The sequence below is a fragment of the Molothrus aeneus genome, unplaced genomic scaffold (genome assembly GCF_037042795.1).
Source record: "Molothrus aeneus isolate 106 unplaced genomic scaffold, BPBGC_Maene_1.0 scaffold_34, whole genome shotgun sequence".
Taxonomy (NCBI): domain Eukaryota; kingdom Metazoa; phylum Chordata; class Aves; order Passeriformes; family Icteridae; genus Molothrus; species Molothrus aeneus.
This window is the reverse complement of record NW_027099005.1, coordinates 1970863-1983738: the sequence shown is the minus strand read 5'-3', so window position 1 is coordinate 1983738 and position 12876 is coordinate 1970863. Positions and strand designations below refer to the sequence as shown.

The following is a 12876-nucleotide window of genomic DNA, read 5'->3' as shown; positions in this document are numbered from 1 at the left end:
CACTGCCCATTGGTCATAAGAAAGAAACAAAGTTCTCAGTAGGTGACCAAGGAGCCATGTCACTCTGAGAGCCAACTAAAGCCCCTATCTTCTAACTCTCTCTCTTTCTCCATGGTGTCATGGTGATAGCCTTGGTACCTTCCTCCAGAGAGATACGGGGCTTTCCTGATCTTCAGGAAGCCTTCGCTGGCTCACAAGAACAGCACAAACATATGTTTCCTCCAATGAGAGAGATGAAGGAGGAGGTGAGGAAGATCAGTTTGGCACCAGTGCAGGTTACAGGCCCCAAAGTCAGAGCCCAACATCCCCCAGCTAGAGAGAGAGGGTACACCCAATGAGCCAACCTGTAGTTCTTCCTGCGTGACCATGGGGAAGACATGGGAAGGTGGGATGGGAAATCCACTTCTCTCCTGGCAGCACGGGTGCATCAGCTCAAGGAGGGAAACACTAACTGAGGGAGTTCCACTAAAGTGAAGGTAGCCCCAACCTGCCATGACCGAGCTGCCAGGTGTGATCTGTCAGATCCCTTTGAAGGAACCTCTACCATGTATGCCCAGGAAAGAAATAATAACCGGGGCTAGGGGGGTCCTGCCTCTAGCCAGGGAGAGGCACAGCAAAACCAGATTTTCTGGATGGTGTGGATCCAATGGCCTGGCACATCAGAGCCAGAAAAATACAACGCCTTAGTTGATACTGGTGTGCAGTGTACCCTAATGCCATCGGGACATGGGGGGGCAGAACCTGTTTCCATTGCTGGGGTGACGGGGGGATCACAGCAATTGACCCTGTTGGGAGCTGAGGTGAGTCTGACTGGGAAGGAGTGGCAGAAACATCCTATTGTGACTGGCCCAGAGGCCCCGTGTATTCTGGGCATAGACTTCTTCCAGAATGGCTTCACAAACACCCCAAGGGACTCGGGTGGCCTTTTGGAATAGCTGCGGTAGAGGCAGAGAACATTAAGCAGTTGAACGACTTGCCTGGACTATCAGAAAACTCATCTGCAGTAGGAGTCCTGAGGGTGGAAGAGCAATGAGTACCAATTGTCACCTCGACGGTGCACCACTGGCAGTGTTGAACAAATTGAGATGCCGTGATCTGTAGCAGGCTCCGAGCCTGCTAGGGCTCCGTGGAGGGAAGAGGCTTAAAGACAGGAAAATGCCAAGTCACGGTGAAATAGCAATGAATTGAGATGCCATGATCCCCATCCACAGAATGATCCGTGAGCTGGAGAGCCAAGGGGTGCTCAGCAAATCAGACTCACTCTTCAACAGCCCCATCTGGCCTGTGCACAATCTGACAGAGAATGGAGATTGACTGTGGACTATCGTGCCTTGAATGAAGTGACTCCACCACTGAGCGCTGCTGTGCCGGACATGCTGGAGCTCCAGTACGAGCTGGAGTCCAAGGCAGCAAAGTGCTTTGCCACTATAGACATTGCTAACGTGTTTGTCTCCATTCCTCTGGCAGCAGAATGCAGGCCTCAGTTTGCTTTCACCTGGAGGGGCGTGCAGTACACCTGGAACCGACTGCCCCAGGGGTGGAAGCACAGCCCCACCATCTGCCATGGACTGATCCAGGCTGCGCTGGAAAAGGGTGAGGCTCCAGAACACCTGCAGTACATCAAGGACATCATTGTGTGGGGGAACACGGCAATGGAAGTGTTTGAGAAAGGAGAGAGCATCATCCAGATTCTGCTGGAACCTGGCTTCACCATCAAGAAGAGCAAAGTCAAAGGACCCGCCCGAGAGATCCAGCTTCTGGGAGTGAAGTGGCAAGATGGATGGTGTCAGATTCCCACTGAGGTCATCAGTAAGATCACAACAATGTCTCCACCGACCAGCAAGAAGGAAACACAAGCTTTCTTAGCTATAGGTTTTTGGAGAATGCACATTCCTGAGTACAACCAGATTGTGAGCCCTCTCCACCTGGTCACCTGCAAGAAGAATGAGTTCCACTGGGGCCCTGAGCAGCAACCAGCCTTTGCTCAGATCAAGCAGGAGATCGCTCATGCAGTAGCCCTTGGCCCAGTCAGGACAGGAGCAGAGGTGAAGAACGTGCTCTACTCTGCAGCCAGGAACAATGGCTTGTCCTGGAGCCTTTGGCAGAAGGTGCCTGGGGAGACTCAAGGCCGATCACTGGGATTCTGGAGCCAAAGTTACAGAGGATCCAAAGCCAACTACACTCCCACTGAGAAGGAAATCTCGGCTGCCTATGAAGGAGTTCATGGGAGCTCGGAGGTGATTGGCACAGAAGCACAACTCCTCCTGGCACCCTGACTACCAGTGCTGGGGTGGATGTTTAAAAGAAAGGTTCTCTGTACCCACCACACCACTGACACCACATGGGGCAAATGGATTGCTCTGATCACACATTGTGCCTGTATTGGAAACCTGAATCGCCTTGGGATTTTGGAGATAAATACAAACTGGCTGGAAGGTGAAAACTTTGGTCTCACTGACAAAGAGGATCAGGTACAAGTGACATGGGCTGAGGAAGCTCCACCGTACAACCAACTACCAGCAGAGCAAACACGCTACGCTCTTTTCACTGTTGGTTCCTGTCGCATTGTAGGGATGAACTGGAAATGGAAAGCAGCTGTATGGAGCCCCACACAACAGATTGCACAAGCTACCAAAGGAGAAGGTGGATCAAGTCAATTTACTGAACTCAAAGCCATTCAGATGGCCCTGGACATTGCTGAAAGAGAGAAGGGGCCAAAACGATACCTTTTATATTGATTCATGGATGATAGCCAGTGATCTGTGAGGTTGGCTGGAAAGGTGGAAAAAGTCCAACTGGCAGCATAGAGGAAAATCAGTCTGGGCTGCTGATGAATGGAAAGACATTGCTTCTTGGTTGGAGAAGCTACCTGTGAAAGTCTGCCATTGAGATGCCCATGTCCCCAAGAGTCGGGCTAGTGAGGAACACTAAAACAACGAGCAGGTAGGTCAGGCTGCAAAGATAGAGGTGCCAAAGATAGACTTAGATTGGCAACATACGGGGGAGTTGTTCCCAGCTCAATGGGCCCATGATGCCTCAGGTCATCAGGGCAGAGATGCCACCTGTAAGTGGGCACGAGACCGAGGGGTGGATCTAACCATGGACAGTATTTCTCAGGTTATCCATGACTGTGAGACGTCTGCTGCCATCAAGCAGGCCCAGCAGGTGAAGCCCCTGTGGTACGGTGTGCTGTGGTCCAAGTACAAGTATGGGGAGGCCTGGCAGATTGACTCCATCCCACTGCCCCAGACACGCCAGGGCAAGCGCTACGTGCTGACCATGGTGGAAGCCGCCACGGGATGGCTGGAGACCAACCCTGTGCCTCACACCACTGCCCAGAACACCATCCTGGGCCTGGAAAAGCAAGTCCTGTGGAGACATGGTGTGGGAGGATCTTCATCCACTCGTCCCAGGTGTCCATGGGGTTGGGTTTCTTACCTACATACGGGCAGTCGTTTAGTGACAGGGGGACTCCCACCAGGCATGTTAAGAGCGGACCGTCTACGCTTCCAATGGCCATGCAAAGATTGTCTTGCTTTAATGACTTTGCCAAAGTGACCCAGATGTTTTGTTTTGGCTGAGGGACGATCCAGCTGGTGGTCACTTGGATACAGATGAGGGCGCTGATAAAGACAATGACAACGATGGCACTGGTACTGCTGTGGGGTGCCCTGGAGGGTGTCACAGAAAGAATCATACTTCTTCTTTCCCACTGGGTAGTTTTCACTTGTGTATGGTAAAAACACACATTAGTTGACTTATTTTAAGACATTCTTAAATATTTTTAAGTTCCTCCTATAGTTCTTACCAACTCCTCCCAATCACGCCCTTCTCTTTTTTAAGGGAAGTTTGAGGGAGGGAAAAAGGAGCAGTTTCAAGAGGGGAAAGAGGGAGGGGGTAGGGATAAAGGGTCACTGGTAGAGGGATGGTGGAAAAGGCAGGGGTGTGTCTGCGTTTGAGATTGACATGGATGTTATCAGTGGGATGTATCTACATGCGATGAGTGTCCTTGCCACAATGTTTGGATATATGAATTTCTTTTTTCTTCATCTCCAAGAGAAAGCTACTTCTGTGGCATGGTGGGAGAGGGATCTGACTTTGTGTTCATTCGAGGGGTCGTCTTCACATCTGTGGTCTACTGATAAATCTTCTGGGAATCCACCGGGGTCCTGTATCTGTAGAAACACAAGCATATCCTCTCCCCCACATAATGAGAGAGTAAGGCCCTTCAATAATTTTAGATTCATGATTCTGGTCAAGTACTGGCGGTCTTTCTTTGAGGTGTGTGTACATGTTGTTAGGAAAGTGCCTTAAGACAGGGGGGTTTGGTTCTTTTTGAGAGCAATTGATGAAATTCATAGCATAAAGTACTTTGCACAGTCTGTCTTGTATAGAGAGAGCCAGGGGCTGTGTACAAATCACAAATGGAACGGGGCTGCTGTGGAACGTGCCTTGAGCTGTTTTATTTTCCAGCATCAGTCTCATTACATTGTTATGAGAATGGGAAGATGCCAGCAGCTCGTGTCCTCGGCAGCAGACAAAGAATGCAATGTTACAACTTACTTTAAAAGTTTTTTTACCAATCCCACAAAGCAAAAGCATATTGACAGTAGTTCTATCCAACCACTATTAGCACAGGTACCTTTGGTTAAAACAATGCTTGCTTATTTTGAATAAAATACCTGCTTGTGAGCCTTAAAACACAATGCACAGAGCTCCATTTTTAAGCTTCAAACTTCCTAATCTCTTGCTAGAAAAACTTTTCTGTAGCTTAGAGAGTTTTTCTAGACAAGCGTTAATACACAGACCATTGTTTTATTTGTCCTTGCTTTACGACTTTTTAAATAATTTTTCTGCTGACCTCTCTCAGGGCTACTGCTTAGCTCTAATCACAGTCCTGCTGTCTCTGAGGCCTGCCTTTTGCAGCTTCCCCAAAAACCCTCTGATTTTGTGGATTCCCACACTGAACACAAGTTCAGCTATTTTAAATCAAATGCTCACTGATGTAGATAGTATTAGACATGGCACACTGCAAAACAGAGCTGCTATAGATTTTTTGCTGTAAGCACATGGGCACAGGTGTGAGGATTTTGAAGGAATGTGTTGCATGAATCTCTCTGGCCAGTCTACATCCATTCACAGGAAACTCAAACAACTGCAAGACAACATGAAGAAATTGACTCTGAATGATTGGGGCGTGGATGAATGGTTTGAGGGATGGGGAAGAACTGGATGATTGAAAGATACCTTAAAGGAAGCTTTGTTATTACTAGTAGTTATTATTATATTGCTTTGAGCTATTCCATGCATAGTGATATTGGTGACCCACTTGGTAAAAAATACAGTGAAAAGGGTTTGGCTGGTGCAAGAAGAAGAAGGGGGAGTTGTAGCAATGTATCTGAACAACTTAGGCCACACTTGCACCAGCCATATCGCTTGTAGTTATTCTTATCAGAGCTCTCTGGAATTCACCAAGGTTACTAAGACATAAACTGTGCTAAATGAAGAAAGAAAATGCTGAGAAACAGAATGCCAAGACCACAAGAACCAGATAACAAAGGGCTGTGAACCACCTGGTCTGTAACCAATCACATACCCAGAGAAGTGAGTGCAGAACACAAGGACAAGAGAGAGGCACCAATGAAGAGATGCGTGATCAGTGTGTGCAGTAGAGTTAGAATGCATAAATAAGTGCATAATGTAAACAATCAATGGCTTCAGCTTAATCATATTGGTGAGTTGTATGGGAGTCCTGTTTTCCCACCAAGGGTGCCTGGGAAGGAGGGATGGTTCTTTTCCATAAAAAGGAAAGCACTGAGGCAGGAGCAGGAGACAAGTGACCCTTGCAGGCCTGGGGCCTCATGGCCTCCTTGTCCCTGCTCAGCAGCCAGGCAGGGGCCGCCCCATGCTCCTGCCCTTGGCATTGCACATCCCCACATGCCAGTGCCCATCCCGGCAAGAGCCCTGAGCAAGGAGGGAGGGACAGGATCTGCCTGGCCAGGCCCTGGGGCTCAGGCCTTGGCCCTTGGCATTCCTCAAACACATCCAGCTTTGCTCAGCACCAGAGACACCTTGGCCTTGTTTGTCCCCAGCTGTCATCACTGCCTCCAGTGTTCTACTCTGACTGGAACCTGGGGACACTTTCCCAGTCGTGTTCCTCAGTGGGACCCATTAAAACTTCAAGAAATTTCAGAGTTTTAATTTAAGTTTGAGTTCTTGAGAAGTTTTTTGATCACTCTCTCAGGGACTGAGTCTGATGTAAACAACACCAAATCCCTGAGAGCCTCATTAAAGTCCTTGTGCTGTGTCTGTGCTGAGCTTTAAAGGAACAGCTCTTCCCAGGGCCAGCTCCTCTCCCAGCCCAGCAGGGCTGAGGGCTCTGCCTGCAGGCACTGAGGGCACAGGAGCCAGGCAGAGACAGGCTGAAGGCAATCAGGATTGGGAAGACATTGAGCTGAGACTTCACTTGGGGAAAGATCTTCACAGCCCTGTGCATGGTGAGTGTGTGGGTGGAGGGCAATGTCCCCTGTGCTCCTGGAGGGATCTCCTGAAGCCAGCACACCCCAGAGCATGGGGGATGTGTCAGGAGGACTCTCCCAGTTTCTCTGTGGCACAGGAGGAGCAGGAGGAGCAGGAGGAGGAGGAGGAGGATGTGCTGCAGAGCGGGGCTGCCCTGGGCACCGTCAGAGGGACAGGGCAGGACGGCTCCTGCTGCCAGGGACGGCTGCAGGGGCTGAAGCTGGGGCTGCAGCCAGGGCTGCCCAGGGCTGTCCTGCAGAGCAGCTCCTGCAGCCCTCAGGGCTCTTGGCCAGCCCAGGGCATGTGCCACCTGCCAGGGGCAGCTCTCAGCCTGCCTGGCAGCTCCCCATGGACGCTGCAGGGGAGAAGTTCCAGGTGCAAGGAGCCACCCCCATCAGGGCAGATTCCTCCTGCTCTGGAGATGGTGCTGCATGGCCAGGGCTGCTCTCAGCTTTCTCCTAAAGGGAAGGGAAAGGGGCTGTCAGCTTTGGCTGTGTCACTGAGCCTCCTGCACTGTCAGCCTGGGCATCAGCAGATGGGCCTCAGATCTCCCTCAGAAAGTGCCTCCTCAGCCTCCTCTCCCTACAGACAGCAGCAGCAGCACCTTGGCTTGCAGCATCTCTGTTTGTCTGGCCTGCCCTTAAGGCCCTGCTGCCAGGGAGATGCCCCTGGGCAGTGCCCTGTGCTGGGAGGGGTCTGCAGGGCAGAGCTGAGCCCCCAGGGCTGGGCTGGGCTCTGGCAGCACTGGCAGGGACAGGACTTGTATAGAGAGAAACAGTTCCCAGCAGGCACAACTCCAGGCAGCAGAGAGCCAGACCGACCCTTGGTATCCGTTCCTGTTCAGATGCACAGGGAAAGAGAGAAGGGCTTAGAGAAACTGACTTTAAAGCTGGAGTCTTTAAAAATGCCACTTTATTTTTCAAGCTTGTTTTATGTTCGATCACCCTGAAATAGAGGGAGGTGAAATCGGCAAAGGGCACCTGTGTGGGGACCAGCAGGTCTGACTGCACTGAGACACAGGGAGCCCTGTTTTCCTTCTGGTCTTCCCAGGGTTCAGGCTGAGAGCAATGCTGAAGATGAGGCAGGAACTCAGGAGCATAAAGCCAAGCTCAAATATAAAAAGGCTGAGTGAGGTTTCCGCACAGGTAGAGAAGTAGTTTTAAGGGAATTCCTAAAATAACTCCATAGGATTGACTCAAAGAGCTTGTCAATGTCTTGTTTCAACAGTCCACCATGGCCAGAGTGAAGCAATGTCCAACAGCAGCTCCATCAGGCACTTCCTCCTGCTGGCATTGGCAGACACGCGGCAGCTGCAGCTCCTGCACTTCTGCCTCCTGCTGGGCATCTCCCTGGCTGCCCTCCTGGGCAACGGCCTCATCATCAGCGCCGTAGCCTGCGGCCACCACCTGCACACACCCATGTTCTTCTTCCTGCTCAACCTGGCCCTCAGCGACCTGGGCTCCATCTGCACCACTGTCCCCAAAGCCATGCACAATTCCCTCTGGGACACCAGCACCATCTCCTACTCAGCATGTGCTGCACAGGTTTTCTTCTTTGCCTTTTTCATTGCAGCAGAGTATTTCCTCCTGACCATCATGTGCTACGACCGCTATGTGTCCATCTGCAAACCCCTGCACTATGGGACCCTCCAGGGCAGCAGAGCTTGTGCCCACATGGCAGCAGCTGCCTGGGCCAGTGCCTTTCTCCATGCTCTGCTGCACACAGCCAATGCATTTTCCCTGCCCCTGTGCCAGGGCAATGCCCTGGGCCACTTCTTCTGTGAAATCCCACAGATCCTCAAGCTCTCCTGCTCACGCTCCACCTTCAGAAAAATTTGGATTTCATTGCTTGGTGTCTGTTTAGCTTTTGGCTGTTTTGTGTTCATTGTTTTCTCCTATGTGCAGATCTTCAGGGCTGTGGTGAGGATCCCCTCTGAGCAGGGACGGCACAAAGCCTTTTCCACCTGCCTCCCTCACCTGGCCGTGCTCTCCCTGTTTCTCAGCACTGGCTTTTTTGCCTACCTGAAGCCCCCCTCCATCTCCTCCCCATCCCTGGATCTGGGAGTGTCCATTCTGTACTCGGTGGTGCCTCCAGCCCTGAATCCCCTCATCTACAGCCTGAGGAAGCAGAAGCTCAAGGCTGCAGTGCGGACACTGATGACTGGACAGTTTCAGAAACATTAAACTACTTGCCAATTTTTTGAAGTCATTGTAATATAAGTCATCTGTAATAATTCCTTTTCTTTTTTTTGGTTGTGGGTGTTTTTTACCTTTGTTGTAGTATATTAATCTTGTTCACAAACAGAACCATTGTTTGTGCCATTTCTTGGTTTTTGTCTCTTGCTATGGCCCCAAACGGTGTCAATAAGGAGCTGTGCTCCCAGTGGCTTTCAATGAACTTATGCATCTCCCAGAAAAGTTTTCACCTGAGAGCCCCTTTTGTTCCCTTCTCTGGAGCTGCAGCAGCAATGTCTGTGTGCAGAGCTGGGGCAGATCAGGACTGGTCATGCTGGCCACACCATTCCTGGTCCAGGCCAGGAGCCATTGGCCTTCTTGCCCACCTGGGCACACTGCTGCCTCATGTCCAGCCGGCTGTCCATCAGTGCCCCAGGTCCCTTTCTGCCTGGCCGCTCTCCAGCCACTCTGTCCCCAGCCTGTAGCGCTGCAGGGGTTGTTGTGGCCAAAGTGCAGCACCCAGCACTTGGTCTTGTTCAACCTCACCTTGCTGGATTTGGGCCCTGGATCCAGCCTGTCCAGGTTCCTCTGCAGAGCCCTCCTACCCTCCAGCAGATCCACACTCACACCCAGCTTGGTGTCATCTGCAGATTTGCTGATGCTGGACTCAGTCCCCTCATGCAGATCATCAGTGCAGACATTGAAATCCACGCTGGCTGGCTCTGATCCCTCGGCCATCCTGTGGGTGCCCTGTGATGGCACTCAAGGTGATCTGTTCCATAACCTTGCCAGGCACCCAGGTCAGGCTGACAGGCCTGGAGTTCCCCAGCTCCTCCTTCCAGCCCTTCTTGGGGATGGGCTCACATTGGCACCTCCAGTGCTCTGGGACCTCCCTGCTGAGCCAGCACTGATGGTAAATGATGGAGAGCAGCTTGGGGAGCTCATCCACAGCTCTTTCATCCCTCTGGGATGGATCCCATCTGCTCCCAGAGACACCGGTGAGCATCTGAGTGGCTCAGCAGGTCCCCAGCTGCTTCCTCCTGGATCACAGGGGGTCTGTTCTGCTCCCTGTGCCCATCTACAGCTCAGGAGAACACTTGTCCTGAGGATAACCTGTCTTATTGTTTAAAATTGAGATACTCAAGGTGTTAAGCAGCTCAGCTTTTTCCTCATCTTTGGTAACCATATGTCTCCAATAAGGGATGGAGGTTCTCCTTAGCCCTCCTTTTGCCATTAATATATCTACTAAATCATTTTTATTATCCTTCACAGAAGTGGCCAGGTTCAGCCCTAATTGAGCTTCACCTCTCTAATTTTCTTTCTGGACGATCTAACAACATCCTTAAAAACGTTCTGAGTTTCCTGCTCCTCTATCCAGTGGTCATGCACCCTATTTTTAACCTTGAGTTCCTGGAAAATGCTCCCTGCCCAGCCAGGCCAGGCATTTTCCCTGCTAGCTCACATTTGGGCACAGAGGGACAGGCTGTTCCTGCTCCTTCAAAATTTCTTTCTTGAAGGATGTCCATCCTTCCTGGACACCTTTGTTTTTAATGGCTGTTTCCCTTTAAAAAATCAGTACCTGATTTGGTACTCCCCAAATCAATCCTGAACAGGACAAAGTCTGCTCTGTATAACTCAGTGTAGAAGATTTGTTGATGCCTCTCCTTTCACAGAATGTTTAAAAACTCAATAATTTCATGGTCACTGTGCCCCAAACAGCCTCTGACCACCACATCTCCCTCCAGCCCTTCTCTGTTTGTGACCAGCAGGAGACAGAGCTTTGCTTGGCAGTGGGAATTGCAGGAAACCTCCCCAAGGTGCAGCTTGGAAGGTTCAGGCTGGAGCTGAGGAGAAAGCAAAGTCCCTCGCAGGGCAGAATGTTGGTGATGGAGGTGTGGCAGCGTGAGGCTGGGCCATGGCCGGGCTCTGTGTGCCAGGAGCTGGCAGCGCTGGGTGCAGGGAGCCCAGGGAGGGCACAGAAACGCTGGGTGAGAAATCCTGGGGGACACCGAGATGGGTGAGTGCAGCTGGCCAGGGCAGAGGAGCAGCACGCCCAGGGGCCACAGCCTGCAGGACAGATGGCCAAGGGCTGGGCAGGGCTGGCAGGGCCACAGGCACCCAGGCCTTTGTGCCCTGGGCTCGGGCAGTGCCTCTGGAGGCCCCACAGGAGGAACTTTCCTGGCAGGGGCTGCACTTTGCTTCTCCCTCGGCCTCCCTGGGGAGGCTGGCAGGGGCTGCAGGTTGATGCCATTTGTCCTTGCTGCCCCTCACATCCCCCTGGCCCACCAAGAGCCCCGAGGCAGCCGTGAGGGACCGGCCCTGCTGGCCCAGGCTGGGCTCAGGCCTTGGCCTTTCTGCTTCCTGCAGCCAAGCCAGGCCTTGCTCAGCATTGCAGTTCCCTGCTCAGAGCCTTGGGCTCCCTGCAATCCTGGCCTCAAGGATCTGCTCTCACCAGGCCCTGGGCAGCCTTTGGCACTCCCTGCCCTCACTGGGGCTCAGCCATGCTCCAAGGCACTTGGAGTTTTGCTGCTGACTCCTCGAGCAGCTTCTTCATCCTTCTCTCCATGCCTGAGGCTCCTGGACCCAGCCCCAAATCCAGCGTGGGGCTGATTAAAATCCAGAAAGCCCTCAGGAGCTCTTTGTCTCCCTTCCATTGTTTTCCAGTGTCCAGGGATTGAGCAGTGATTGGAGTCAGTTTGGAGTTCTCTTCAGGAGGAAGATTCCAAAGTGCACCTCATGATTTTTGGTTTTTTAATCAAATGAGTATTTTTTTTTATTTTCCAGTTATGAGAAGAGGGGATGGAAGCATTCCCCAGGTGATCTTGATGCTGAATGCCTCCTTAGGAGGTCTGGGCACAGAGAAGAATGAGCCCCTTGCAGGCTGAGCCTGTTTGGACAAGCTGCTCCTCACCCCCAGCCTCACCATGTCTGACATCACTCACCTGAGACTGACATCCCAAAACATATCCAAAAATTTAACCATTTTCCTTATAAATAAAATTGAATAAAAAAATTATAAATATATTATTCTATAATTTATAATAATATCCTTCATTATTTTTATTACATTATTTTTATATTTTGGTTTAAAAATCTATACATTTTTAGCAACCAAAAAAATTATTGGTCTCTGATTCTAAGAAACAGAATTACCTTCATTAATTAATTAATATCCATAGGCTATTTATTTCTTCCTCTTTATGCTAATTAGTTATATTTGTAGTCTTTTTGTCGTCTTTTTATCATCTTTTTCTCCGATATAGTCAAGAGGGGGCACTTTGGGGTCCCTGAAGACACTTCTGGGGCTCATTTGGGGCAGTTCTGGGTCTGGGGAGGGAATTCAGAGAGAACTTGAGGGTCTGGAGGACACTTGGGGCAGCCGGGTGGGCACTTGGACGGGGCACTCGGGGATTCTGAGGGACAGTTCGGGGTCCGGGGCAGCACTTGGGGATCGAGGGGGGCCCTTGGAGGTCAGGGAGGGGAATTTGGGGCCCTTCGGGGTCCGGGAGGGCCCTTGGGGGGCTCTGACGGGGCTTTCTGGGGCGCGGGGGGTGATGGGAGTTGTAGGCGCGGGTATCATACAGTTTAACGGGGCCGCGGAGCATCACGGGAATTCGAGGCGCAGCTGCAATGGCTCTCGGAGGGGCGCGGGGCATTACGGGAGATGAAGTCCTGGCTTGAATGGCGCTGGACGTGCGCCGCGGAGTATGATGGGAGCTGTAGTCCCGGAAGTAGTTGGAATGCGGCGTTTGAGGGTCCGGGAAGGCACCTGGGGGACACTTTTGCGTCCGAGCCCCGACTTGAGGTCCTCGGGGAAACCTAAGCGGTTCAGGGGCCCTTGTGGGAAGCTCGGGGAGCTCTAACCGAGTTCTTCAGGGCGCGGGGCACGGCAGGAGTTTTATGCACGGGACTGTGTTCTGAGGGGCTCTGGGGCGGCGGGGGATGAGAGGAGATGAATTCCCAGAAGTGGCTGTAGCGGGCATCTGTGGGGTTGGGAGCACTCAGGGGATCTGGGGACGCTTTTGGGGGTCCCGAATGGGCGCTGAGGGGGCACTGAGGGATCCTTCAGGGTCTAGGGGACACTTATGGGACAGATGGGGGGAGATCCCGGGGTTCTGTGGAGCACGGGGCATGACAGGAGTTGTAGTCCCGGTTGCATATGGGCTGTATCCGGCCGCGGGGC

The 12876-nt window shown here is 51.9% G+C and overlaps 1 protein-coding gene across 1 annotated transcript; it reads left to right on the top strand.

The window, feature by feature from the left end:
• The first annotated feature begins 3099 nt into the window (after nucleotides 1-3099).
• LOC136570450 (olfactory receptor 14J1-like) lies at nucleotides 3100-8702 on the top strand. Its single transcript, XM_066570921.1, has 2 exons — nucleotides 3100-3382; nucleotides 8092-8702. Exons 1-2 carry the CDS (start codon nucleotides 3100-3102, stop codon nucleotides 8700-8702), a joined length of 894 nt encoding a protein of 297 aa, XP_066427018.1.
• The last annotated feature ends 4174 nt before the right edge of the window (nucleotides 8703-12876 follow it).

Bases quoted from the DNA above. Each gene is read 5' to 3' on its own strand.
- LOC136570450 (XM_066570921.1), top strand. From the start codon at position 3,100: ATGGACAGTATTTCTCAGGTTATCCATGACTGTGAGACGTCTGCTGCC. The intron at 3,383-8,091 runs GTGTGGGAGGAT...TTTTCATTGCAG, and splicing joins GCAAGTCCTGTGGAGACATG to CAGAGTATTTCCTCCTGACC.